The sequence below is a fragment of the Rhagoletis pomonella genome, unplaced genomic scaffold, assembly GCF_013731165.1.
Source record: "Rhagoletis pomonella isolate Grant_MI unplaced genomic scaffold, Rhpom_1.0 Rhpom_scaffold_00008, whole genome shotgun sequence".
NCBI lineage: Eukaryota > Metazoa > Arthropoda > Insecta > Diptera > Tephritidae > Rhagoletis > Rhagoletis pomonella.
Window position 1 is genome coordinate 46,873,464 of NW_023458562.1, and position 27,603 is coordinate 46,901,066.

The 27,603-nt window shown below is 36.8% G+C and overlaps 4 protein-coding genes and 1 non-coding gene across 5 annotated transcripts; 2 read left to right on the forward strand and 3 right to left on the reverse strand.

Moving 5' to 3' along the window:
• Positions 1–309: 309 nt before the first annotated feature.
• Positions 310–1,563, reverse strand: LOC118745323. The gene is made up of 2 exons (XM_036478848.1): positions 786–1,563; positions 310–620 (listed from the first exon to the last, which is right to left on the reverse strand). The coding sequence occupies exons 1-2, from the start codon at positions 1,561–1,563 to the stop codon at positions 310–312; spliced, it is 1,089 nt and encodes a 362-aa protein (XP_036334741.1).
• Positions 1,564–4,800: 3,237 nt separating this feature from the next.
• Positions 4,801–4,872, reverse strand: Trnah-gug. The gene has a single exon. It is a non-coding gene; the product is annotated as a tRNA-His (tRNA).
• Positions 4,873–10,208: 5,336 nt separating this feature from the next.
• LOC118745324 lies at positions 10,209–11,996 on the forward strand. The gene has a single exon (XM_036478849.1). The coding sequence runs from the start codon at positions 10,209–10,211 to the stop codon at positions 11,994–11,996; it is 1,788 nt and encodes a 595-aa protein (XP_036334742.1).
• A 7,543-nt stretch (positions 11,997–19,539) lies between these two features.
• LOC118745325 lies at positions 19,540–21,327 on the forward strand. The gene has a single exon (XM_036478850.1). It carries the CDS (start codon positions 19,540–19,542, stop codon positions 21,325–21,327), a length of 1,788 nt encoding a protein of 595 aa, XP_036334743.1.
• A 1,632-nt stretch (positions 21,328–22,959) lies between these two features.
• On the reverse strand, positions 22,960–24,954 carry LOC118745326. The gene is made up of 2 exons (XM_036478851.1): positions 23,158–24,954; positions 22,960–23,052 (listed from the first exon to the last, which is right to left on the reverse strand). Exons 1-2 carry the CDS (start codon positions 24,952–24,954, stop codon positions 22,960–22,962), a joined length of 1,890 nt encoding a protein of 629 aa, XP_036334744.1.
• Between the last annotated feature and the right edge of the window lie 2,649 nt (positions 24,955–27,603).

The window sequence follows — 27,603 nt, forward strand, 5'->3', positions numbered from 1 at the left end:
TCGATCGAAAAATATTGACTTTCAAGAATTCTATACCATTTCTACGAAAAAATTTATTTTTCCCATATAAAAATACATGCAAAACTTTTAGCGCTTTGAGCGACCTCTAAATATTTTTGATTTAAAAAAAAAAGTTCTACTTTTTTCGATATAGAATAATCATAGGGGGTGAGAGCATTACAATTCCGACTTCACTATTTTTGGACCAGCCTAATGTACATACATTTGCTTTGCTGCTGTGTACTCTACATAAATAATTATTTTATAAAATATTTTGTCTGCCCATCTTCATCAAATCTTTCGCCATCTTTACGTATACAAGAAACGATTATAGCTCGTCTCCTCCTTTACGCTATTGCGCTTCTTACTGTAATATTCGAGTGCGAAAGCAAAACAACTCAGCAGCAGACCTGAGCCCAAAACTATCCATGCAATCAAAAAGTAGCGCAGATTCAACGCCTCCAAAGGATAGGTATCGGTGAATATTTCTGCATATTTTGCGCTCACAGCTGCAAAGAATGCGCGCTCCTCCCATTGCTCCCAGAGACCTGACTCCTGCGTGATTAGAATGAACAGATTTAGCGCATCATACCAAACGGCGTCGCGCTGCACTGGAATAGCTTTGAAGACGGTGCCAAAACAGATATTCGATAAGTGAAAGTATGGTTGTATGAGTACGCGTTGCTGGCGATTAAAAAATTTCCACTGATATTCGGTTATCACATAGGCGTAACTTCGATTCAACTTTTCCAAATAATTTTGAAACTCTTGTCATGGTAACTCACGTAAAAGATGCGTCAAAGCGAGTATGTGCTCGACATAGCTCTGCTTTATATCCGTGTAGTCACTTAAGCTGATCAATACCTTTATGTTGGCTTCCGTTAGACCCTCGATTGTATTGATAGGTGGCATGAATATCGGTTTCATATTGTAGCCTGTCAGATAGGGCGAATGATAGGCGGCAAGTATGAAGCCGAGTACGAAGAGCAAGGCATAGAATATTAACACGCGCACTTGTGCATTCTTCAATCGGACATTCATGTTGGAACCGTACATTAATATGGCGCTGCTATATAATATATTCCGTGTTATCGAACGTGTCGGCCTGTGCTCGTTGGTCGGATACTCAACATACTTCATTAGGATGGCAACATAGATGATGCCGAACAGTATACACATGTAGATATAGCGACCAAATGGCCAAATAATATACCAATACTTGGGCAATTCATCCTCCAACGGTATCATTATACAACTTTTTGTCCAATATAAGGGATAGCTGAATTGTACATTTGGCGGGATAGGCTTCACTATCGTCGCGCCGTTCATCGATAAATTATACTCGCCACAATCTATGCGCTGCAGTATCTCGGAGTTGATTTCGATCAGATCACGATTCCAAGCGAGTTGCATTTGATGCTTGTCGGCGAAATTCCATATGATTTGGGCATACGGTCCAAAGAGTGCTGTAGAATCGCTAAGATTGTCATTATCGAGAAGAAAGGCGCGTGGCATATCATCGAAGAAAGGAGTGCTTAGTACTGTCATATTATCTAAAAGCATTTTCGCGATTAGTTTGCGTTTGAAATGACTTTAGCTTGCGCGACAACGCGCGCGATTGGCACTGTTTAAAGGTTGAACTGAATAGGCGCTTTATATAGGCAAAGGCCTCCCTTGACGTGCCACATGTTTGAAGGACAATTTCGAAAAACAGCAAATTAGCAGAAAACATATTTACATGTGTGCACATACTTATTTAGAATGGTGTATGTACATATGTATATGTTTATATGCATTTAAATACAAATGTACTCTAGAACATTTTGGCATACGTAAATGTTATTTACATTTTATTTTTCAACACTTTGCCTGCGTCAACTCGATGAAGTTAACCGATTGAAATCGATGCGGTAATTAAGATCGCCAATCAGCGAGGCATAACAAACGAATGCCTCAGCAAAAACTGCACGGAAGCGCTGTTTTGTGGCGCTACATAGCAGGCAGGAAAAATGAAACCCTCAAATCGACCATAATGTCAGACTAAATTTATACCTTAAAGCAGTCAAGAAACAGTTCACATTAATCTTTTAAATAGCTCTGTAGAAATTGGGAGGAATACAATTTCCACTGAAGGCTTTTTTTAACCGACTTCCAAAAAAGGAGTACGTTACCGCATAACTTTGGACCACGTCAACCGATTTCGATTATTTTTGCATCGGAATGGTAGTGTCTCAGAGGTGGTCCCATACTAATCTGGCTCAGATCCGATCATTTGATCATGAATATAAGAATTGAAGTCAGTTTTGTTTTCTTGCTCAAAAATTACTTCTTTTGTTAATATTGGGCCGCTAGGTGGCGCTGAAGTCAAAATTAAAATATATGCAACATAAAAATCATGTTTTATTTCCGTTAAAAATTAGTTTAAAAACAGTGGTTTAGCGTTTATTAAAACACACTTAGTAAAATTTTTAAGCTAAATAAGCATCGTAGTGTTATTTTCTGAAGACTTATGAAGGGAAATATTATTATTCGATCAAAAAATATTTATTTATAAGTAGGGATGTGCCAGATAAAGATTTTTCCAGATAACCGGATTCCGGATAACATGTAAAAATAAGAGCCGGTTTCGGATATCCGGTAGACTGCTGCCCATAATAAATTTCACAAAATTGTTATATTCGATTCTTTTGTTTAGCGACATATACACTTTTGGCCAGATTATCTGATTTTTCGAGCAGAACTATCCAATGCGTAATTAAGAACGCAAAATTTCTCCTCCGAAGCCCAAGTTGTAAAATAATCCTGTATAAAAAAGATGCAACCTTTATTTATCGATTATTTTTGGTAAAGAGAGGAGAAACGCCAAAGAAAAAACATAAATAACAATGAACGCCGCTAAGAAAAAACGCATAGTTGACGTATTTTTATTTTAAAATGTGATGAAAATCTAACTATTATCAGGGTTGGGCAAATTGCACTAAATCGAAATTTTCACTACCACTAGGGCTTTAGTCACTAGTGTCACTATCTTGTTAGCTGTAAAGGAATGAAAATTTCACTATCACTGACTAATAACACTAGTTTACAAATTTAGGATAAGTTTTCGATCTATGATTTTAATACCCATTTCTTTACAACAGGTTTGTTCAAACATTTATAGCCACTAACTATATAGTAATAGTGAAATGCATTTCCACTAAGTGCATAGTGGTAGTGAAACCAATTTGTCACCACCACTATGCACTTAAGTGGTTATCAGTGTTGCCATGTTTTGAATTTGAAAAAGCACTAAAACCCAATAAAAGGTGCGTTTTATCGAAAAAAGCACCAAATTTTTTATTAGAGGATTTAACGGACTTTGATGCATACACAATTTTATGCCAATTCAAATTAATAAAAATTAATGTTTCTTGCTCGGCGGTCGAATTTATTCTGTTTTCCATAAATTCAAATATTTTCGTCCAAATGACGCGACTTAATCATTTTTGTTCTTATTTTCTAATTTGCTGCCGCTGCCGTACCGCTTAGATTTGAACAATGCAAACACTGACAACAAAATTTTCCTCTACCAATAACTCTTCAAAAAATCGGTGTCGCTGTATGAGACGAGTAAGCCTTTAGTTAAGCTTTGCGATAACCAATTTATTTTAACACCATATACATACATGCATTATATTTTCATCCTTTTGATTAAAAATCTTAATCTACCACAAATATATGTATTTACCTTTGTTGGTAAATAGTCCATATTTGGAAGATATAATTATAGCTAAAAAACTAAAACCTCGCTATTATAATTTCCGTTCGTACTGTCATCAGGTATGTAACTTGAGAATCAATATTACATAGTTACATAGTTACATCCCGAGCTAATAAAATGGAGGTAATGATAAAAATAGAGGCACTTCAAAACTTTCATACAAAAATGTAACAATTCCCTTTATGCAGTGAAAAATGTTTCACGGAGAAAAAGGCTTAACCTACACTGCGTGCCCAAAAAAATGTAAACAGAGTACAATTAAGCACTTAAGCCAAAATTGCTTTCGCTATAACTTTGCGACGCTACTTTGTAGGGCTTTGAAATTTTGCAAGCTGGTGCGTATGGTGGTAAGTAATCGATTTCTGTCAAAAACAGAAATTCGAACATTTTGTGGCTTACGCCTTTTTGGCGGTTAGGGTTTGATACAAGATAGAAATGGTGCCCTCTTGCCTTTTTTTTTTATAAAAACCTCTTAAATAACTTCGATATCGCTTGGCCGTTTTTTGTTTTAAAGTTTCGTATAAACACGAGAGACCGACCTTGTGCAATAAAATGAGAAAATAATATAATTAACTTTCGACTAATTACACACCCGAAATGCAAAAGGCCGTAACTAGCAAAAAGCAAATTGATGTATTTCAGTTAAGTCCATAAGTGATTTATGCGAAAATTTTTTTGCTTTTCAGAGGATATTATGTACTTAATGAAATGAAAACATAAGTAATTTTTAAGCAAAAACACAACCGACTCAACGCTCATATAAAAATCTAGAATTCTTATTGATCCAATGATCGGAAATTAACCAAATTAGTATGGGATTACACTTTTTCAAAAAGAAAAAATTATAAAAAATGTTTCACGTGTTCTAGAGTTATCCGATACATACATAGAAAAAAAAAATATTCAGACGAATTGGTAACCTTCCTGCTATTTGCGCCTCATAAATATCACACAAATAAATTTTATATGTACACACACGTATGAAAAAAAGAAAAAAAAAAACGCTTCCATCCGTGACAATGCCCCACTTGGTAGAGCATTGCCGTGACCAGGATTCGAACCTGGGTTACTACGGCCACAACGTAGGGTCCTAACCACTAGACGATCACGGCTATTGGAAGCTTATCGCCAGGTCAGCGTTTTTCGTTACACAAACACGAAAAACAAACATAACATACAAAATCGACTAAAAAGCAGATAATAAAAAAAAAACCAACAACACCAACATCAGTATATGTGTATGTACATACAGACAGACCGTTCGGTCTGCCATGTGCGTTTATGCGAGTATAATACAGCAGCGATAAACATTTGATTGGGGATTGAGTGTACGTACCCAGTGGGAAAATGGGAGCGCATTAACTTTTTCTACCAAGAAAAGATCAAAAGCTACGATTAAACGAAGACATGCAACGCATTGCAAGCTAGCGGATAATGTGTAGTTTTGAAGCCACAAACAAAAACAAAAAGTTGGAGAACTTAAGTATGTAAGTAGTTATGTATTTTTCACGTTATCTCAACAGCTGCTGCAGCCGAATAAATGCGTCTTCGACTACAAATTTTGTTGGTCATGGGTTCAAACCCTGTGGCACGGACTCTTTTTTATAAGTTCCATTCATGGATTATTTTTGTAGTTTTATAAAACGACATGCAACACATTACTTTCGTTTGACAACATTGTAGAGAAATTCGTACTATCCATTACTGTATGCATTCCCAACCATTATCTTTTCTCACTGGGTACATATGTATGTATGTAGCTAAAAGAGAGCACTTACGAGTAACATGCTGCGAATGCCAAGAAAAAACGTATGTATGTATGCATAAGCAAATGAAAGTGCATTAGAATAAAAAAAATAAAAAAATAATCGCTTCAGATGTGAAGAGTTGGCCAAATCAACTGGCTGTACTAAATTTAATTTTTGTTGAATTTTATTTGCCGGCTTTCCGCTTATCGTATGGCGACCGCTGCCGCAAATATCGTATAAAAATAATGCATATATTTATGAACATACAGACATATGTTTAAGTATACATACATACATAATTTGCTTGTGCATACTTTGTGCGCAAACAAAAATAAAGGGCGAGTAGCGAAATATGAAAAATTAACATTCAAATAAAGTAAAGATAATTTTCTTTTTGTTTTGCGACAGCAAATCAAGCAATCGGTCGTAAAACATTTGTTCGTACATACATAAGTTGCGCAAATAATGAACTCGCTTGTGAATACAGTAGCGGCTTGATAATTCAGACGATTAGTTACTATTGAAGGGTGGCCCCGATTACTTTGCTTTAGTACAACTGCAAAAATTTGGCACATAACCTGCTATTTTTTAAATTTTTGTTCTGTTAAAGTTTGATTTTTTTTTAATTTTTTCATTAAAAAATAAAAAAAGCTGGAATGATTAATTAATTTGTCAGAAACTATAAGCCCTATGGGAAAGTGGTGTTTATGGAGAATTTCATTGGCGGGAGAGATGGGGTTAAAAGGAACCAATTTTTGCTTTAAGCTCAATAGCGGTAAATTACAAATATCTCGAAAACGTATCCATAGAAAAAAAATAGCTCGATTTTCGGAATCACCGAGCAATTCTACATAGGAATTGGATAGTGGCATCCATAGAACATTTTTGCTGTAAAACAGTGTAATTTTATTTTTTATCCGAAAGGTTGCATCTCAAGGGTGGTCTTATAGTAATTTGGTTTAGTTCTGATCAGTGGATTGCGAAAAAATTAGTTAGCTAATTGTTATATGAGCATTGAAGTCGGTGGTTTTTTGTTTAAATATTATTAGTGCAATTTGCATAAATTTATAGCTCATAATCTAAAAAAAACCACATAAATCCAAATTTCGAAATCTGTACAAAAATTGGTAATCAACAAAGTTTAATCAAAATTTTAAACTTTTTAATTAGAATTTTAGAAAAAACCTTGGTATGCAGTTTTACAGTCCATTAAATTTTAGTGCAATTAAGAGCAAGTATGAAGTTGCTAAAAAATTCTTTTGACTAATTTTTTTTCTACGCATTTCCTTTCATATAAAAAAGTTTTCGTCGAAGATAGTGGCGGTAACTAGGGAAAAACTATCGATAGTGGGTTAGAAATATCGATGGTAATATAAGTAAAAAGTTGTATAGTTTACAGAGACACTTGAACATTCGGGTGCATCACTTTCCATGCAAAAAAAAAAAATAAATAAAATGATTATATTTTGTGACTTCAGTTTTTAAAAATATTTTTTCTAAAAAATCACCTCAGATGAAAGAAGAGTTTAAGAGTAGTCCTTCTACATAAAAATGTTTAAAAATTTTGTCAATGGAATGAAAATAATGAGAGTTTCGGTGGTATTTTCAAATCAGTCCAGCTCACGTAAATCTTAAAATTTTTCCGAAATATTTTTGCAGAAGTCTTTAAATATAGTATCTTTTATAATTAATGTGGAAACCCCCCATTTTTTTGGTGATGAACTCTAATGTAAATGTGTAGTAGTGAGTGCCGGTAGGAGGAAAACTAACCGGTATTCCATTAAAGAAAAAAAAAAGAAAAGTAATTTACCTACTGAACAACTTGCTATTCCACACAGTAAGTGTTCAAATGTTTTCGCCTTGTTTTTATTGCGACATCTTCTGTAAAGGGAACTCGGTATGTATTTGCAATCGTTGCAGCAAGCACAGTGGCTGAGATTATTTGTAATGTAAATTTAATAATAGCAATTTATTAATTTTTCTCTTTTTTCCTACAAAGGAATTTATATTGCGTGGAGTTTGTTATAAACTTACTGAGGAGTTAAAATAAAAATTTGTTAGTACAGATCGTGGCCTGGTCGCTTAATTCACGAAACTAAGTTTTAAATTTTTGTGAAACCCTCAAATTCTCAACTTATTTTTTAAAAAAGCATATGCACATCATTTCCCGCACTAAACCATTTTTAGCGCTGTTATTTTTACCCAATTTTATTTAAAGAAATAATAAGTTTTGTGAGTACATTGTAAATGTGTGGAAAATTTTTGGAATAAGCCTGAAGCTAACACAAATTTTTATTTATATATTTTTCCTAATAATGCTGGATTTCCACTAGGCATTAAATAGCAAAAATGACAAACGACAAAGTCGGGCATTAAAAAATAATCATGTTATGCTGGATTTCCACTAGGCATTAAATGGCAAAAATGACAAATGACGAAGTCGGGCATTCTAAAATAATCGTGTCATTACATTAAAAAATAGTCATTAAGTTCATTTCCACATGGCATATTTTAAATGGCATACATTTTTTGTCATTTCAATGCCTAGTGGAAACTCGGCATTATTACATTAAAAATACAGTCATTAAGTTAATTTCCACGTGGCATTTTTTTAAATGGCATACATTTTTTGTCATTTCAATGCCTAGTGGAAATTCGGCATAAGACATTTTTTTTTCTAAAATTTCCAAATAAAGTAGTCTCTTTCAGTTATTACTTCGAAAATAACGTTCAATTCCGAGTAAAACTGGGTACCATTTATAAAAATCAATAGACGAATTCGGAAGTTGTGAATTTTCTAAGATTTTTCCAAATCACTTTGATGCAATTTTACAGAAAAATTCCATCAATTGGATTGGATTCATTTTGAGGTTTCAATAGTTCATATAAAAAAAAAAATTTGAATTTTCTTTTTAAAGCCATATAAAAACATAAAATTGGTTAAAAAATAACCGAGCCGTGCCGGAAGTCATGCGAAAATGGTTTTTTAAGAATAAGTTAAGAATTTGAGGGTGTTAGAAAATTTTTGAACACAGTTTCATCAATTACTCTGCCAGCTCTACGACCTAGGTAACTTACCAAAGTTCGCACAATTTTATTTTTTTTTGTAACACCGTGTTTTAAGTTTAAGTAAATGACCGATAGATTGAGTAGAAATTATTAACTTTTCTGTTACAATTTATTTTTTTATAGGAAAAAATCACCGATCAGCTGTTTATAAATATAATTTATCTGACTAACAAAAGTAAGCTGAAAAGGACGTTCACACTTGATAAAATTATCGAGTAACATCCAGCAGTTTACAAAAACTACGGAAATTGAGTATAAAATGCCTGTCTATAGGATAAATAGTAAATAACATTAAGGATCCGTACATTCTAAGCTCATGGCCTCAAACAAAGGGAATTAATACAAGGTGGCGTTACTGGCGAATTTAGATTCGCCTTGTTTACAACAAACACATCATTTTGACATTCAAAAGAACCGCGGCAAAAATCTAAATTGCCAGTAACACCACCTTGTATAAATTCGCCTTGCCTCAAATAGTAGTCCTTTTTTTATTTATTACTTTCATGGGAGTTTGTTTTTTACGATCCGGGTCCCAAGCACAGCGCATAACTAAGCTCTTCGTGTTAACATCGGAAGTCATGAGCTGCTTGAACTGGATGTAAAATATTTGTTTATGGTCACTCCCTTGTGGGCTACTGCATACTTCGTGGTGGTCATTTAAAAAAGGAAATACTATTCCCGTAATGGCATAAATGGATATTTCAGATAAAAAAGAACTCTTTTAGTACCCCTCCCATTGATTCCATTTCATCGGTCCACCCTTACCCAAACTGCCTTTACTTTAAAGGTTGTTGTTGTGGAGCCCAGTGGGTACCAATGTCCGCAATGTCGTTGTTTTTATCCTGTCTTGAGTTTTCTTGCATATCGAGCCCTTACCACCAAAGGAGATTTAAAAAAATGTTCTTTTTTATGCAGAAATGCTCTTAAAAAGTAAAAATCTTATGATTTCTAGAGAGAAATTATAAAAATGTTGAAATTATAAAATATCGACTGTGTCCGTGTAACGACCAGAAAAACAGATGGCCGCACTTTACTAATGAATACTTTTTGCAGTATACTTTTGGGAAAACATTAGCTACCCTAATACACTTGACTGGTAGCTTGTTGGTTTTCTAAAGTAAACGACTTAAAAATGACAATTTTTTCTTGATGGCCATAATCAAGAATTACATATGTGTGTAAATTTCCATCTTTATTGCTATATCAAATATGACTGCAGTCTCATTTGTTAAGTTCAACGTTTTTATAGCATGGGCATGTCAAACGGCAACTACACATTTGTGTGGACAGTTAGTAAAAGGCTTCAGGAATGTTCGCCAACGACAATGTAACTTTATTAGCATCCACTATATGAAAATTACTAAATATGTAAGTTTAGCGCTGATAGATAAAATTTAATTGCAACAAGTCGACTTAATTTTAATAATAAGCACATTACAAGCACTTAAGTATGTATAAGGGTGTAAGCAGATAGGCATGTAAATGGAAATCGAGTTCAGTATAAAAAACATGTTGCCTGCTTAGTTGCCGTTAGTAGTCCTTGCAGGATGTTGCTGTCGACGTTGATACTCGTATTTTTCAACACGCTGCTGTTTCGCGCCAGCACCGCCTACAACACAACCACGTACACAATGACTTTCGACGAGGTTCTATTGCGCACACTACGTCATCACAACATTTCGAACGTGCCGATTTTCATAGGCGGAAACGACGAAAATGGCGCCGCATTTACAGCGATTGCTGCCAGCTTGCATCGGCGTCTCTTGGCTGCGCGTTACATCTTCACAGCTGATGATCATTCGAAACCACCAGGCAATACATTACGCAACCATATTAAAAATGATGCCTTGAGCGTAGTGTTATGTGACGCGCCAACCGATCGCATTTGGCGCGTGGTTGATCAGCGTTTGCGTAAACTACGGCAAACAAAAGTCATCGTGGTGACCACCAGTGCACGGCTTGAACCAGTGGCGGTTTTCGCCAAACTCTGGCAGCTACAATTTCTGCACACCGTACTGCTGTACAACAACACCATTTACCGGTACTCGCCCTTTCCACGGATGCAAGTGTTTCGTGTATACAATCGGAGCGAAAATATTTTTCCGCCTGCACCCACTGATCTGCAGGGCTACACAATCTCAACGCCTGCCGAGAATGATTTGCCACGCATCTTCTTTGTGCACAATCAGCGAGACAACAAAACGAACATACGCGGTTTTGCCTATCATATATTTGTAAACTTCCTCCGTCGCATGAATATTACGCTGCGTATCAGCAATCCTAATGCGGTCCACGATATAACGAGCAGCGTTAATACTAGCTCTATCGCTCAAAAACTTGAGAAGCAGGAGCTGGAGATCTCAATGCATCCCTACACGAGCATCGGCGAGCAGCAAGGCATCATGAGCTATCCGATCTTCAAGTTGGAATGTTGCTTCATAGTGCCAGTGCAGAATGAGATTCCGCGTTGTCTGTATCCGATACGTCCACTCAAGTTGGGCTGTTGGTTTGTTATATGTATCGCAGTGGCCTATATCGCAATTGCTCTTATGTGGACCAGTCCTTGTGTGCCCAGCGAGGCTCCACTCCTCACAAAGCTGTCGCGCACATTTCTCGAGGGCATAGCACATGTGTTCTTTCTGCCGCATACATATCAAAGTCAACAACCCTCGCTGCGTTATTTCCTGATCTACTTGCAGCTGGCGCTTTTCGGGTTTCTACTAACCAGCTGGTACAATAATCTGCTCAGCAGTTTCTATACCACCATACTCGTTGGTGAGCAGTTGGATACTTTCGAGTCGTTGATCGAGGCGCAGTTGCCTATCTTAACAAAATTCCATGAGATCGATATGGTTTTGGAACAAGTGCCACCCAAACTCGTGTCTAAGATTCAGAAGCTGATAATAGGTGCGAACTCGAGCGTACAAATGGCGCATCTGTTGAACTTCAATAGTTCGTATGCCTATCCTGTCACCGAAGAGCGTTGGGATTTTCTATCCTTGCAAGAGCAATATGCCAATAAACCCATCAACCGGTTTTCGAAAATTTGCTTGGGTAGTCCATGTATAAGCTTTCCCATGCGTTTGGACTCACATTTGGAAAAACCTCTAACGCGTTTCATTTTGGACGTACAAATGGCTGGTTTGGATGTTTACTGGCTGACCTCGGATTTCAATGATGCCTTGAATGCTGGCTATGTAAAGCTGGTAAACAATGTGCTGCCTATCAGAGCTTTGAACTTGTATACTTTCTACGCGGCTTGGATTTTATTGATTGTTGGATTGAGCATAGCGTTTTGTGTGTTTCTGATAGAAACACGGAACCCGTGTCGGAGTGAAATATTTATAGAGAAACTAAGTGAAGAGAAATTACAAGATCGGCCAAAAGGGGATAAACAAGTTAATTTTAAAGAACCATGAAGCTTTAAAGGCCTACGTCACTTCCAAATATTAGCAATTATATAAATTTAACCCAACTGTATACTACATAGTTTTGAAATACATACCTATAAGTATTTACAATTGTCCGAGATTTTGTACTTGTACTTATTTCGGTATTTTTTCTTCATAATTATTTATAAATATTATTCATCTTTGTACTCAAAATAAAAGCTCTTTGATAATTATAATCTACAAACTACCTGAAAAAACTTATTTCTAATTAGAAAATATCCACAGGAAACACCGTTATGTTTAGGAAATACCAGAAGCTTTTAAAACTTTTACTCAGCAGTGCCTTGTCGCGGTGAAGAGGCTTGGCCGTTGGGTACATGCTTTAGCATAGAGCATGAACCCAACGTCGCACTCCCTCTGAAGAGCAGAGAAGTAGATTAGCTGCTAACAGGCCAAACAAGGCACGAGACCAACACTAGTTCAAGCTCGTTCACGTCTATCGCCTGATCCAAATTCGAGCTCGAAAGGAAGAACTGATTGTGGATCAGCTAAAGGCCAGGAATGTGTCTTGTGGACTGCAGGAAGGAAAGGACAGCCACGTGGCTGGTAAGCTCGAAGAGTGGAAAGGGTCACATTTGTGCATCAAGAAGGCGACAACATCCCGCCGACCCACAACATGACGGTCTTCTTCCCGAGGAGTGTGCATAAATCTCCTAAGTACGCGATCGGGATACTGAAGGCTAAAAATAAGAGTCATCAAAGATAGTGCCTCACACCACTACACAACAATAAAGGTACGCCGGTGCCACCCGAGAGCAACATCACTCCCAACACAGAGATTGTGCAGCCAGCGGTCGTCCAAACAGGTATTCAGCAAGAGCTGATGGACATTCGCAAGCTCGAATTAGATGGCTCTCAGATATTGATGAGCCAATACAAAAATGAACAATCAACCCATGATAACCGTAACCCAGATAAACTTTTACCACGCCATTGGCATTTCTGCAGTGCTCACTAAATAGTTTTCATCGGATAATCTGGCCGTATTACTGGTTCCGGAGCCAGAAGATATAACATTGATTATTTCTACACTACAGAATTTCTAAGTCAAGATTTGGTATTGGTCTACACAATTTCAACGGAAATCGTCTTTGCTGCCCGACTAGCGCAATATGGTATCCTATTATTCCTGCTCGAAAGCACCGTGGTCGTCTCGCAGCCTCTCAGCACTCAGGAAAAGCGTGCAAATGCAATTCAGTACAGTTAAGATACTGTGTGCTGGGTGATCTACGCCAGTGTTGCCATTTTAGCCGTTTTCCGGCTAGATTTAGCCGGTTGCAATAGCAAACAGCCGGAGAAATTTCGGTTTAGCCGGAAGCCGATTTGTTAGCCGTTTTGTAAAAAAAATTAGCCGTTTTTAGCCGATTTTGCTATTTCTTCGTTTTCTTAAAATTCAAATATATATGTTTCCATTTTTGACTAAGCGACCCAAAATCTGTTAGAAATGGGTACTAGTGTTATCGTGGAGGCAGGGTTATATAAAATTGGGCCGATTTCGATTATTTTTATTTTAAACAAATATTTTTTTTTTCTAAAGAAGGCCGTAACGGGGATTTTCTTCATAAAATGTTTGTTATGAGTGACTTAAATTTAAGTGTGAAGTTTTATTCGCAAACTTAGAAAATAACAAATTGTTTCACTGTTTGCTCAACAGGCGTTTGTGTTTGGATATACATACTGCCAAGAATAAATATTACAGGTATTGTCTTCCCAGATAGCGTATATTCAATTCTGCCTTAATTACAAAACATCATTGTTGCCCACGCTTAAAGTTTTAAGGCAAGGGAAAAATGGATATTTTTAAGCACTATGTACACATATGGGCTTATTTAAACTAACTTTTTTTTCCTGAGAACTTATTTAAATTCCAAAAACCGAAGGCCAACTTGAATTAAAAGAACCAGCACTGAAATGCATAAAAATGAAAGTAAAAGAGCACAAATTTCTATGTAAAGCAAAACTCTCTAGGAAGACAATACGTTTGTTCGTCGAAAATCCAGCGAAAATTATCACTCAAAATATCAGTTAGTAAGAAAAAATGCTCCCAAATTCTCTCTCAAGTAGAGAAACTTGCAAATTTCTGCACGAACGCAAAATTGCAGGAACTTGCAAGTTTCTCTGCCAGCTAGTGTCCACGGTTGCATTTAAAACATAAGAAATTTGTATAGAATTTTAAAGTTCTTTCAGAGGGACAAAAAACAGGATCTATATGTATATTTCTTGCTAGTACGACTTTCTTCAACATACGTTTCAATTTCTTTGCCGTACTAACTGTCGCGTTTCCTATATCGACTCTGGTTGAAATTGGATTACGAGTACGTTTCAAATCATTGGAATTAGCTAAACTAATTCAGTAAACAAGTATTAACTTAAATTTTTTATTATAAATCGCTCAAGTTTGTAAATTTTTAAATTTGACGAACTTGTTTATTCAAATTATTGTCGACAAAAAATGCAACCATGTGCCACATTCATATGTTTTTTCTAATTGCAAATTCTTGCCGCCAAAATTTTTTCCAGCTTGAATTTGCAACTTCTCCCCAAGAACTAGTCTTTCTACTTATGATTTATTTAAATAAAACATGTGAAATTTAGTTTAAACAGTTTAGCCGTTTTTAGCCGGTTTTTTTTGCCAATCTAGCCGGTTGGCCCAGAAAGTTCTGGCAACACTGATCTACGCAGCCAGCTTATCTTAATATAATATACACATAAGAAAAGAAGAGAGAAAGCTTTAAAAACTTTTCCGAGTACATAGCATCCACTACTGTAGAGGCAAGACTTCAAACGGCCTAGCCAAGGACGGCACTTACATTAGCGCTAAAATAAAATCGGAGCATCGATAGTATCGATGTTTTTATTTTTTTGTTTAAACATCGATGTATTATTAGTAATAATCGGGATTCTATGAAATTTGTATATGCAGAAAATATATGCAAAAGATATGCAAATAATATGCAATCAATACTTATGTTAACAGGCTTTTGTATTAAATCAAAACAAGTTCCTGCATAGTCATTTTATATACAAATCCAGCTTAAACCCCCTTGTTTATTTAGTACATCTATTAATTTTTAGTGTGTTGTGGACTACATATACTACTATATACATATGAATGTGTGTTCATATGTATGTAATATAAAAGAAAGTAGCTTAAAGTTTGTCACCAATAAACTCTATGGTTTCGCGCTCTGATTGTCTCGGCGAGGAGAAAGTTCATAAATATCTAGGTTAGCAAATGTAAAGGGTTGCCACCTATTAAATTCAATTAAGGGAAATAAATTATTACAATATGGGTATCACACGAAATGGTTTTGAAGAGGTTTTACTTGCCAACTACATGCAGGAGGGTTGCCACCTGTTTAAAATATCAAATTCAGTTTGAATTTATGGAAATAAGTAGGTCTAAAATGAGTATCACAATGGATATGGGTGTCAGATGAAAGACGCTTAAGAAGGTTGTAGTTTGAAAACATTTTAAAGGGAGTTGCCATTTGTTTAAAAAGTAGAATTTTATTAAATTATGCTTAAGTTATATAAAATATAAAAATATGGGTGTCAAACGAAAGAGTGCTGAGAAATCTTTAGGCTAAATATTAAGATTATTTTTGAAGAGTTCGAAGAGGCTTAAGCCACCGCTTTAAAAATTAAGTTCAATTCAAATTGTTCAGTAAGTTAACTAAATTATTATAAATATGAGTATCAATCGAAATGGCTTTAAAAAGGTTTCATTTATAACTGAATTTATAAGCGTGGCCAACTGTTTAAAAATTCAAATGTAAGTTAAAGTAAGGCATTTATATCACATTTGGTATCCATATTGAGAGGGTTGTGAAAAAATATGTAATCTCTCGTTTCGTGGCGGCGGTCATCTTGGATCCACAATTTAGTTGTACACATTTGCTATGATACTGAATGAGCGTGATTGGATTGTAATCAGAACTTTCAAATTAATAGGTCAACAGGAAACGGGTGAAATTTCAATCATTATTAAAAATACTCTTATGAAAAATATACAAGAATATGCAAAATATATGCAGATATGCAAAAAATATGCGAATATGCAAAATATATACAAATATGCATGGGCATAAATCTTCATCACTTTAAATGCAACGAGTTTCTGTCTTGGTGCAGGATCTCTTGGATGCTAAACAAAAATATGCAATTTCATAGAATTCCGATGTCTAATTATTACTATTGTGTTGTTGCCTTATGAATATTTGTCCATTAATTTTTAATTTTTAATTTTTATTTAATTATTAAATGAATTCATTTAAATACCATGAATAACTTAAAATAATAGATCTAATTTGTTAAAAAACTACAGTGATTGATTAGGATTTCAACTTTAAAAAGCTATAAATCCCAAGAAAACTCAATAGTATCGATACATCGAAAAATCAATAGTTTCAAACATCGATGTTTTTGTAGCACTAACTTACATAGGCAGCGAATTAGAAAGAGCACGCGTTCTACTCTCTGCACATTTTCCGGAATCATCATATTTAAAACAACCCCATCTGATTGGGGCTTTGCAAGGAGTATTTTCTCGTGTGCCAGGATCGAGTGGGCGTTGGGCTGATTTGATCGATACAAGTCCCCAGCAATGGATGGAAATTATTCGCTATAGCCTAGCCCTAGCCTACAGGTAAAAAAGATAGGTAAAAAGGATTACTCCTCAGCCTAATCCTTCAGACCAAAGAGCTTAACTTCTTTTGTACTGAAGGCGATGGCGCAAATTCTCTGACAGTATGAAAGTTAGCCCACGAAGAATATAACCGGGAATGATAACTATAGCTCTCGATGGTACAGAAGTTGGCGTTGTTGAGGTTTGAGATATTTGAAGAAGAATATGTACTTGTACACCACATTGAAGAAACACCTCGATATGGCGACATCCAGAGCAAGAATCATTAGCTTCGAAAGAAACTAGAAAGTAGAACTTGGGAATAAGACAAGCTGCTACGATGCAAATACCAACAAATACCCCCAGCTATGTCCTGTTATTTGGAACAATCAATAGTTTCTTCATCCTCTGGGTTCCGGGTCACAATGGCATATAACGTGGTGAAGAGACAAATATCCTTGCTAGAAAGGCGGCAGAAATAACACCGACAGGCTCCAAGTTCTTCTTTACGGTAGGACGTCACATCTTCACAGAAGAGCTTCTGAGAGAAGAGAGAGATAGTGGAGAACAGGACAGGAACCAATCCCCTGGGCTGCGGTAGGAAAAAAAGCTACTGGTAAGTAGGATACAGTAGCAAAATATATGACAAGCTTATTAACCTTTCAAAGGCTAAACTAAGCAGCAGGCCATTGCAGATTAAGTAGCCACCTACATAAACTCGGGATCTGGTTCAGCGATGTATGCCGGTTCCGTGAAGAGAAGACGAGACAAGCACCTCGAGTGATTAAGCCAGCAGCCGAGTCATACAGAAATCTCTTAGACTTCCTAAGGAAGTTAGGACCGAGCGAGGTGTTGTAAGGAGGAAGAGGCCGCAATAGATCTCCTGGTCGCAGTGCATACCTTCTTTTTCTTCTTCTTCTTACTTGGCGCTGTAATCGCCTAAGCGATTGTAGGCGAGTTTAACAGAGCAGGCAAAGTAAAGCCAAGTCCTTATCCACTTGGTCTTTCCATCGCAGAGCGGACCTCCCTCTTCGTTTGCTACCACCACCGGGTTCCGATCTGGATCTACGGTGTCCATCCGAATGACATGGACAAGCCTGGGAGCCGCTGTATTTTAAATCGTCCATGTCGTTGTGAAGCTCATACAGCTAATTTTTTATCGTCTGCGGTATGCGCCGTGGCTAAAGCTTCCGCAAAATCTTCTGTCGAATTCTCCAAGAGCCATCTCATCGGATGTTATTGTATATGATTCTGCGCCTTATATCAGCACGGGCAAGATGAGTGACTTATAGAGTGTGGTTTTCGTACATCTAGACATGACTTTACTCCTGAATAGCCTACTCAGTCCAAAGTAGCACTTGTTGGTATTAGTGATTCTGCGAAATTCTCTACTTTCTTGAAATTTTAACTGTCTGTTTGTTGGAATAGAAGATACTTCGTCTCGTCCTCGTTGACCACCAGACCCAATCACTTTGCTTCCTTATCCAACTTGGGGAAGGCAAAACAGACTTCGCGATTTTTGTTACCAATGATGTCGATGTCTTCTGTATACGTCAGCAATTGCACGCTCTTGCAAAAAATTTTGCCGAGCGGTGCATTTCTGCAGCTATTATTACCTTCTCCACCTCAACGGCTGGTTAGAGAATCTTTAATTTTCTTTCAAAGTGGGGTATTTGGTATTTAGAAACCTAACTATTTAACTTGACTATTGACGTTGAAAAGCGTACGTGAAACTTACATAATCTACCTTACTTGAATGGAATCAAACAAGAACTTATGATGCGGACCTGTCTGCTTCACAAGACCTACCATAAGTACGCACTTCACCCTCTTTTCAGAGAGAAACAAGCCTAGATCTTGTTAATAAATTGCAGTTAAAATTGTGTCAAGCTTCAGAGAGTCTGGGGCTGATCTCGTTGTATCTCTATCTGCAAGGGCTTATGTGGGACAATAAAAAGTTTCAACTTGTCTCGCACGAGATCATTTCGGGACAAGTTCACGACTTCATCAAAACCATCCCAGACTAATTTTGGGCCAGTTCGGCGTCATTTCGCGGTAGTTCATAGCTAGTAACGAAATGATCCTGAAAGAGTTCTGAACTATTTCCGAAGTGGTTGCGAAAACGACGTGTCTACAACGACAAAATGAAATGAAATTGATGCTTAATTTCTAACCTGACCCACTTAGTTATGCGTGTAACTGAATCGCCTAATGCTTTGCCAATCAAGATGATGGGGCCTCATGCATAAAAAGTGAGCTTAAGCTCCGACTCGATTTTCAGTACAAATTCTTGAGCTTGAGCTCACCCCTTCAGTGCAAAAATTGAGTCTGAGCTTAAGCTCACTTTTTATGCATAAGGCCCATGTTTACACATCCAATTTCATGAGTAGGTACCTTGTACTTACACCTTTTCACAGCCACTACGTAAATTTCCGCCTTTCTACTACATACTTCAAATTTGACTGCAGTCTCATGTGTTAAGTTAAGTGTTTTCGTAGTATGGGCACGTAAATCGGAAACTACTTATTGGTGTTGACAGTTAGTAATAGGCTTTAGGAATGTTCGCCAAAGGCAAATTAACTTTATTAGCATCCACTATATGAAAATTACTAAATAAGTTTAGCGCTGATTGGTAACATTTAATTGCAACAAATCAACTTAATTTTATTAATAAGCTTACAACAATCACATATACATATGTATGTATGATAGGCATGTAACTGGAAATGGGACACAAAATCCAGCAGTTCAGTATAAAAACCAATTTCTGTTTTTAGCGGCCGTTAGTGGTCCTGCAGGATGTTGGTGTCGACGTTGATACTCGGATTTTTTAACACGCTGCTGTTTCGCGCCAGCACCGCCTACAACTCAACCACGTACACAATGACTTTCGACGAGGTTCTATTGCGCACACTACGTCATCACAACATTTCGAATGTACCGATTTTCATAGGCGGCAACGACGAAAATGGCGCCGCATTTACAGCGATTGCTGCCAGCTTGCATCGGCGTCTTTTGGCTGCGCGTTACATCTTCACAGCTGATGATCATTCGAAACCACCAGGTAATACATTACGCAACCATATTAAAAATGATGCTTTGAGCGTATTGTTATGTGACGCGCCAACCGATCGCATTTGGCGCGTGGTTGATCAGCGTTTGCGTAAACTACGGCAAACAAAAGTCATCGTGGTGACCACCAGTGCACGGCTTGAACCAGTGGCGGTTTTTGCCAAACTCTGGCAACTACAATTTCTGCACGCCATACTGCTCTACAACAACACCATTTACCGTTACTCGCCCTTTCCACAGATGCAAGTGTTTCGTGTATACAATCGGAACGAAAATATTTTTCCGCCCGCACCCACTGATCTGCAGGGCTACACAATCTCAACGCCTGCCGAGAATGATCTGCCACGCATTTTTTTTGTGCACAATCAGCGAGACAACACAACGAACATACGCGGTTTTGCCTATCACATATTTGTGAACTTCCTCCGACGCATGAATATTACGCTGCGTATCAGCAATCCTAATGCGGTACATGATATTACGAGCAGTGTTAATATGAGTATCATCAGGCAAAAACTCGAGAAGCAGGAGCTGGAGATCTCAATGCATCCCTACACGAGCATCGGTGAGCAGCAAGGCATCATGAGCTATCCGATCTTCAAGTTTGAGTGTTGTCTTATTGTGCCAGTGCAGAATGAGATTCCGCGTTGTCTGTACCCGTTACGTCCACTCAAATTGGGCAGTTGGCTTGTTATATGCACCGCAGTGGCCTTTATCGCAATGGCTCTTATGTGGACCAGTCCTTGTGTGCCCAGCGAGGCTCCACTCCTCACAAAGCTGTCGCGCACATTTCTCGAGGGCATAGCACATGTGTTCTTTCTGCCGCATACCTATCAAAGTCAACAACCCTCGCTGCGTTATTTCCTGATATACTTACAGCTGGCGATTTTCGGTTTTCTACTTACCAGCTGGTACAATAATCTGCTCAGCAGTTTCTATACCACCATACTCGTTGGTGAGCAATTGGATACTTTCGAGTCGTTGATCGAGGCGCAGTTGCCTATCTTAATGAAATTCCATGAGATAAAAATGATGTTGGGACTATTGCCACCCGAACTCGCGTCTAAGGTGCAGAAGCTGATAATAGGTGCGAACTCAAGCGTACAAATGGCGCATCTGTTGAATTTCAATAATTCGTATGCCTATCCGGTTACCAAGGAGCGCTGGATTTTTCTCTCTTTACAAGAGCAATATGCCAATAAACCCATCAACCGGTTTTCGAAAATTTGCTTGGGTAGTCCATGTATAAGCTTTCCCATGCGTTTGGACTCACATTTGGAAAAACCTCTAACGCGTTTCATTTTGGACGTACAAATGGCTGGTTTGGATGTTTACTGGCTGACCTCAGATTTCAATGATGCCTTGAATGCTGGCTATGTAAAGCTGGTAAACAATGTGCTGCCTATCAGAGCTTTGAACTTGTATACTTTCTACGCGGCTTGGATTTTATTGATTGTTGGATTGAGCATAGCGTTCTGTGTGTTTCTGATAGAAGTACGGGATCCATGCCGGAGTGAAATATTGTTAGAGAAAACCAGTGAAGAGAAGTTGAGCGATCAAGCAGAGTCGAATAAACGTGTTGATTTTAAGAAACCATGAAGCTTTAAATTATTGCGCCATTTTTAAGGATTAGTAACCAAAGTTAATGTAATTGAAATTTTACAGATTTCAAATACATATTTACTCATATGGCTTAGCTTAGTGGTCTCTATTTTTGTTCAAAATACTAAAACTTGGAACTTGTAATGAAATAAAAGCTGTTCGATGATCTACAAATAATACCGCGAAGAATTTTTATTTCTAAGTATTGAATACCTGTAGGAAATACCGCAATGTTTAGTAGAATCGCATTGAGAACTCTTTCTATGCAGCTCTTGTGGCGCGGCTTTGTAGACAGTAGCTAAAAGTTTTAAAACCGCGCAAGAGAGCAAACCGAACTTAATAATTGACGTTGAAAACGAAATGATAACTAATTAGGTTTCCGAATCTTTAAAATGACAACATCATCAAGACAAACTTAAATTTCCATTTCCCCCTCAATTCAGAGAGCAGTAAGCGCAAGAAAATCATATAAGTATGCGCCGAAATCTTCTTTGTCAGATGCAATAAAAGTTATTTTTACGATCCAAGGAGGCTCAGTGTGATGTTCATGTGCCTAAGTATACGAAAAGGAAATCAGCTTTTATGTGACTTGTAAGGACTCCTGTTGGCAATGGGGCTTCTGCGTATACAGTTAGCGTTTTTAAACTATTCTTACTTCCTACTCTTTGCGTTCACGTTCGTCGCCTCTTCGTAATGCGAGAAACCCTACCGCGAGCCTTAGGTCACTCCAGAAAAAGGGAGCCTTTGTGGACACGCAACATATAGCTCTTGTCATTGAAAATATTTAACTTGCCTTCGACAAAAAAGGCTGACCTTATCGTTCCGTCAATAAATGAAGTATACGGGACAAATAAGAACGGGTTGTGTCGTTGCGGAGTATACTGAGTACAGTCGTTCACACTGATGAACGAATTTTTTGCCGTGATTAAATCATATTTCCGCATACCGCTCTATGGAAAAATCAAGAAGTCTCATGACGATGTCTTCGACAAGCGCTTGACGGTTTCTTATGGTGATTTCGTTTCTCCAAAAAAATGTTGCCCCACTCCGGTACAAAATGTGTTTGATGTTACAATCAACCCTGTAAAAAGGCATGTTTTTGCCTTCTTGTCTTTGTCTATCTCACGCATTTCATAATATTGTTGTTTTAAACAACTATCCGGTTTTCAGGGCAACCATCTCCCCTGACAAAGCTTCACAGGGCATAGAATGTACTTTTTTTGCATTACCAGAGTGTGAAATTTTAAGAAACGTACACAAAATTTTCTCGCCCTTTGCCTATAATTTAGAATCGAACACTAAAAGCGTGAGCGGCAATCAAAGGGCGAAATTTTTTGGTAAAAACGAAATCACCATTAATTTAAGTGTTCAGCCGAAGCTGATGAACTTTACCATGGCCCAAAAATGGTAGACTGCAAGCCTAGGTAACGGCTTAAGAGTATATATTAGTTTACAGTCTTTAAATCATCACAACCTTTTGCCAGCACAAGAGGAGGAAGAATGGTAAAGCATCGTTTGGTATGCGGGTAGAATGGGAAGAAAAACCTTGACAATTTGAATAGTAAAATCCTATCAGGCAAGCTCTGAAAGTTAGTCTGTAGCACATGGGATTGAAAGTACAAAATGCAATCAATCGTAATTCGAGATAACAGGTATGGTGACCAATAGTATATGGTTTAAGGTAAGAATACCGGATAATACGATCAGCAAGTTCTCATCCAGCTTAAACGATGTTGCCGAAAGGAAAATAAAAAAAATCTAAATCACATTGGTCCATTCTCATCTCTGGTTTCTAGCCATGTACAATTCACAGATGAAAATCATTACCGCGATTGTGAGTCCCAAACCCCACACATACCAAATTGGCAGAAGAAACCGCAAAGTCAATGGTATCGGATCCTCATGTACCAATATGATTTTAGCCAATTTCAAACGAACCGCATCAGCGAAGGCCGATTTTTGCCAATAGTTTAGAAAACCCGATTGCGTAGCACGCATGATGAAATGTTTTAGAGGTGTGCTCAGATGTGAATCGATATACAAAGGAAAGACATGATGAAACGGACCAATACAAATGCTCGAACGCCTAAAGAGTGGATATCGCAGAAATTGCTGTTGCAGTTTGAGAAACTCCCAGCGATCAGATTGTATGCTATAACCAAAACTGGTATTCAGCTTATCGCGATGATGATCCATAAAGTGCTTATCAACGATGTCGAGTTGTTGCAGAAATCGCGGTGGATATTGCGCCGGCATGTGCTCGAGTCGTACGTATTCATAGTCAAAAACTTTTATTCGTAAATCAGCACGAATCACATCGTCTATCGTATCGAGCTGTGGTGAAGGTAATGAAGTCATGAGGTAGCTAGCGATCTTTGTGCTATACCAATTGGAGGTGAGAAAACCGATGACGTAGAGGCAGCAGAAAAGAAAACACATACGCGGGTTGCGTGTGTTGAACGCTGACTCAGGAGCGATGTAGAGCATTGAACAAATCGACTGTAATAGCGCCTTGCTGTATTCCCTAGGACGCTCGGGCGCGCACAACCACAGCGTGATGGATATATAGATGACGGCGAAGAGCAACAACAACCAGGTGGAATATTGAAAACTGCGTAGTAAGTAAAGATGTTCTGGCGAGCGATTATAAAAGGGCACCATAATGCACCAGTCATTGATACCAATTGGATAGCTCATGCCCACATGGGCAACAGCGAAAAGTGCTGTAAAAGAGTGAGGACTTAATTCGATGGTTCTATTTGCGACGAGTTCAATCATTTGACTCATCCCAGCTGGTTCATGCGGTGAGCTTGGCACCGTGGAATCAATTAAAGTGGCATTAATGGATTTCACAAAGGATGTGAATAGTTTAGCGGAGGTGCCACTGAATGTCAGTTTATCCTGCTCATAGCGGCGATCGAATATACGCGGTAGATCGTAACGAATCATAGTATCCAAAACATAACCTTTGAAGTTGTGGTAGTAATTGACAAAGAAGTCTTCCGTATGCCAATTGTCAGTTTTGTTAATAATTTTCAAAGTCGGATATGGATCGAGTATATAGACATGATCGCCTATGGTTAACAAAATGGTGTTGAGAAACTGTTTATGCCAAACCCAGGTATATGTATCATTTATTATCTGCCAAAAGTGCTTGTAACTGTCAGTGGACGCATAAATTGCATCCGATTCCAAGGTGGGAAGTAGTATAAAAATTGTTTTCAATTTGCGTATGCGTTTCATGCTTTCAGCTGTCAGTGCCATTACCGCATCATCTGGTCCGGTCGTGAATACCAAACAGAGTGAAGGACTGATCAGAACATTCATGATGGAAGCGATTGTATTAGTTTCATTACTGCAGGCCATAATTACATTTGGTATCGATGGAAAAGCCGTGAAAAATTCAGCAAAGAATTCCATAGACCACTCAGTGTTCAGATTTAATCTTTCACTTACATAAATAATGACGTTTTTAAATTGATACACTTTGAAAAGTGCGCACAGTATTTCGATAACAAACCCGCTACTCATTTGCTGCGGTATACGGACGCTTGTGCGTTGATTTGATTCTCCACTCATGAACGTTTGGAACAGCGAAGAGTTTGTTTTGGATTTGTAAGCCATTATTTGGGTTTTTCCAAGAACGGTTTACCGAATTGAAGTTTTCGCGAAATTACTCCGATTTTAAGGCATACACGCTTATTTAAATGGCTAAAAGTGACGGCAGCAGTTTTTACAAGCTTTAATTTAACTTGCTGAACTTTATGAATACATCAAACCGCTGCAGTCAGAAAACAGATTTATGGCGCAATTAGGCACTTAAAATGTTATTGACTCACATAAAGGGCCATGCATTTTATAAAAAAAAAGAAAAAAGTTCAGTTCTGCGTATTTTAAGGAAAAGATCAACAACATGATAACATCGTTTAGAGCTAAAAAATTATCGATAGTTGAATAAAAATAAACTATCGGTAGTATTGTATAAATTTACTAGGTATGTTGCATTTCTTGGAGGTACTAAAAGCTCTTCCTAAAGGTCTTCTCGACAGTCAAGAGACATTCCACTCTACATTCCTTTATCCTTTTTCTTTTTTATGGAGTGTGTGTGTATGGATAATGGCTTTTGCAGGAGGTATTTTAGAAGGTCTTTTGGACGAGTTCTTATAGAGCTGCTTCTTTAATTCATAAAAATAATAATTCCTTAATGTATTTATTTAAGGTTTTTATCAAATACGTTTTTTACATTCTAAAATGCATATTTAAATTCATTTTTAATGCTAAATAATAAAACTTACACATTCGCGTAAATTATAAATAGAAAGAGACCTTCTAGAAGCCATGTAGGCAAGCACTTTTTTCACCCCTTCTTGGGTATGACTTTTAGAATGGCTTCATTTAAAAAGGCCCATATAAATTATCTTGGGGGTAGGTGTTAACCGCTGGTCTTCGCATTGTCTTCGTCTTTTGGGTTTAAAATCGACTTTTCAAACAGGTGGCAACCCTCATAAATATAGTTTAGAAAAAAGTAGATCTCTTGTGTCTTCCATTGTGAGACTTATTTCAATTGCCTGGTGGATTAAGTTGAATTTGATTTCTTAACGGCTTCTAAATTTAGTTCAGAAAAAAGGCTTTTTAACCCCACTGCAATTGATAAAACTCTTTTAATAATTCCTTCAACTTACTAAATAACTTGAGTTTAGCTTTTTAAGCAGATTCTTAGCACTATTTGAGTTGAATTTAATTTATAAAGTAGGTGGCAATCCTCATACATGTAGTTAAGAATTAAAGTTTTTTGATCCCATTTTGATCGATATCCATATTATAGTATTTTATTTTACCTATTTTGTACATTTAATTTATGTTTTTTAAAAGGTGGCAACATTGCTCACAATATTTTCAAACCACAAAATTTTCGTATGATGTCCAAATCCTATAACATATTTAAATTTTCTAATTGCCTTAATTTAAGTTTAAATTGATCTTTTTAAACAGGTGGCAACGTTCCTTCTTATAACTAAGAATTAAATTGTACATCTACAGCCCAAGCCCATTAATGTGATACCTCATTTTTTTAAATCTAGCGAACGGTGCGGTTATGATATGATAAAAAAGCGTTCGCTTTTCGCTGTATGAATTAATGGAAGTCTCCTGAAGTGAAACACAGTTTTCCGATCAAAAAATATTGATTTGAAAGTATTTTATACAATTCTATACTCTAAGCCAGGGACCGTTACAGTTACAACTTTTATTACAAAAATCCCTCTTTTACCATTATTTTTGACTTTTATTTAATTACTCATTAAGTAACAGTTATTTCTGATTTTTATTTTATAAATCTAAAGTAACAATTATTTTTGATTTTTATCTAAATATTTTGCAAATAATAGTTATTTATGCTATTTATATTATAATTCTTAGATAACAGTTGTTGAAGACGTTTTTTTTTATAAAAGTCATCAATAAAAATCAGTCAGAGACTTTTATTTTTTAAGTCATACTTATTTATAAAACTCATTTTTATACGTCATAGTAAACTTATGATCTCCAACACCGTCTTAACTGCGAAAAATTATGACTTCTATACGTATGACTTTAAAAATAAAAGTCACTGACTGATTTTTATTGATGAATTTTATAAATAGAAGACTTCAATAATTGTTATCTAAGTCATATAATATAAAAAGCAAAAATAACTGTTATTTGCGATTATTTATAAAAATCAAAAACAATTGTTATTTTGGATTCATATAATAAAAATCATAAAAAAATTTTTATTTCGCAAAAAAATTACAAAGAAGAATTTATTTTCACATTTGATTCCCGGCGAAAAAAGAAATCGATTGGAATGTAGTTCTTAGCGGTAGAACATTTCCTATGAAGGAAGTTTTCAATGACAGTGTTTAACAATAACTATTATGTTCCATCCCTGTTTTAAGAGCTTTGAGCGACCTCTAAATATGTTTTGATTCCAACATAACATCACATCACTCATCATTGTATTAAACTCATAATTATTTACTAAATAATTACTTGCTAGATCTTAATGGAAAAGTCCTTAATGCTCGAGAATTTCTTTACGAAATGATAAAGTGAACAAATTAAATTTTCACTTGTATTGAATTTTTCATTTTCATTTCACCATTTCATAGAACAAGAACTGGCGACCCGGCATCCCGTCAGCTTTAGCAGCTTTGTAGTTTTTTAGACATATTTGATAGTCGGGAGTTGGGACATCGATTCCGTCGTCCTGAACAACATACTTTAAGGCCCCTG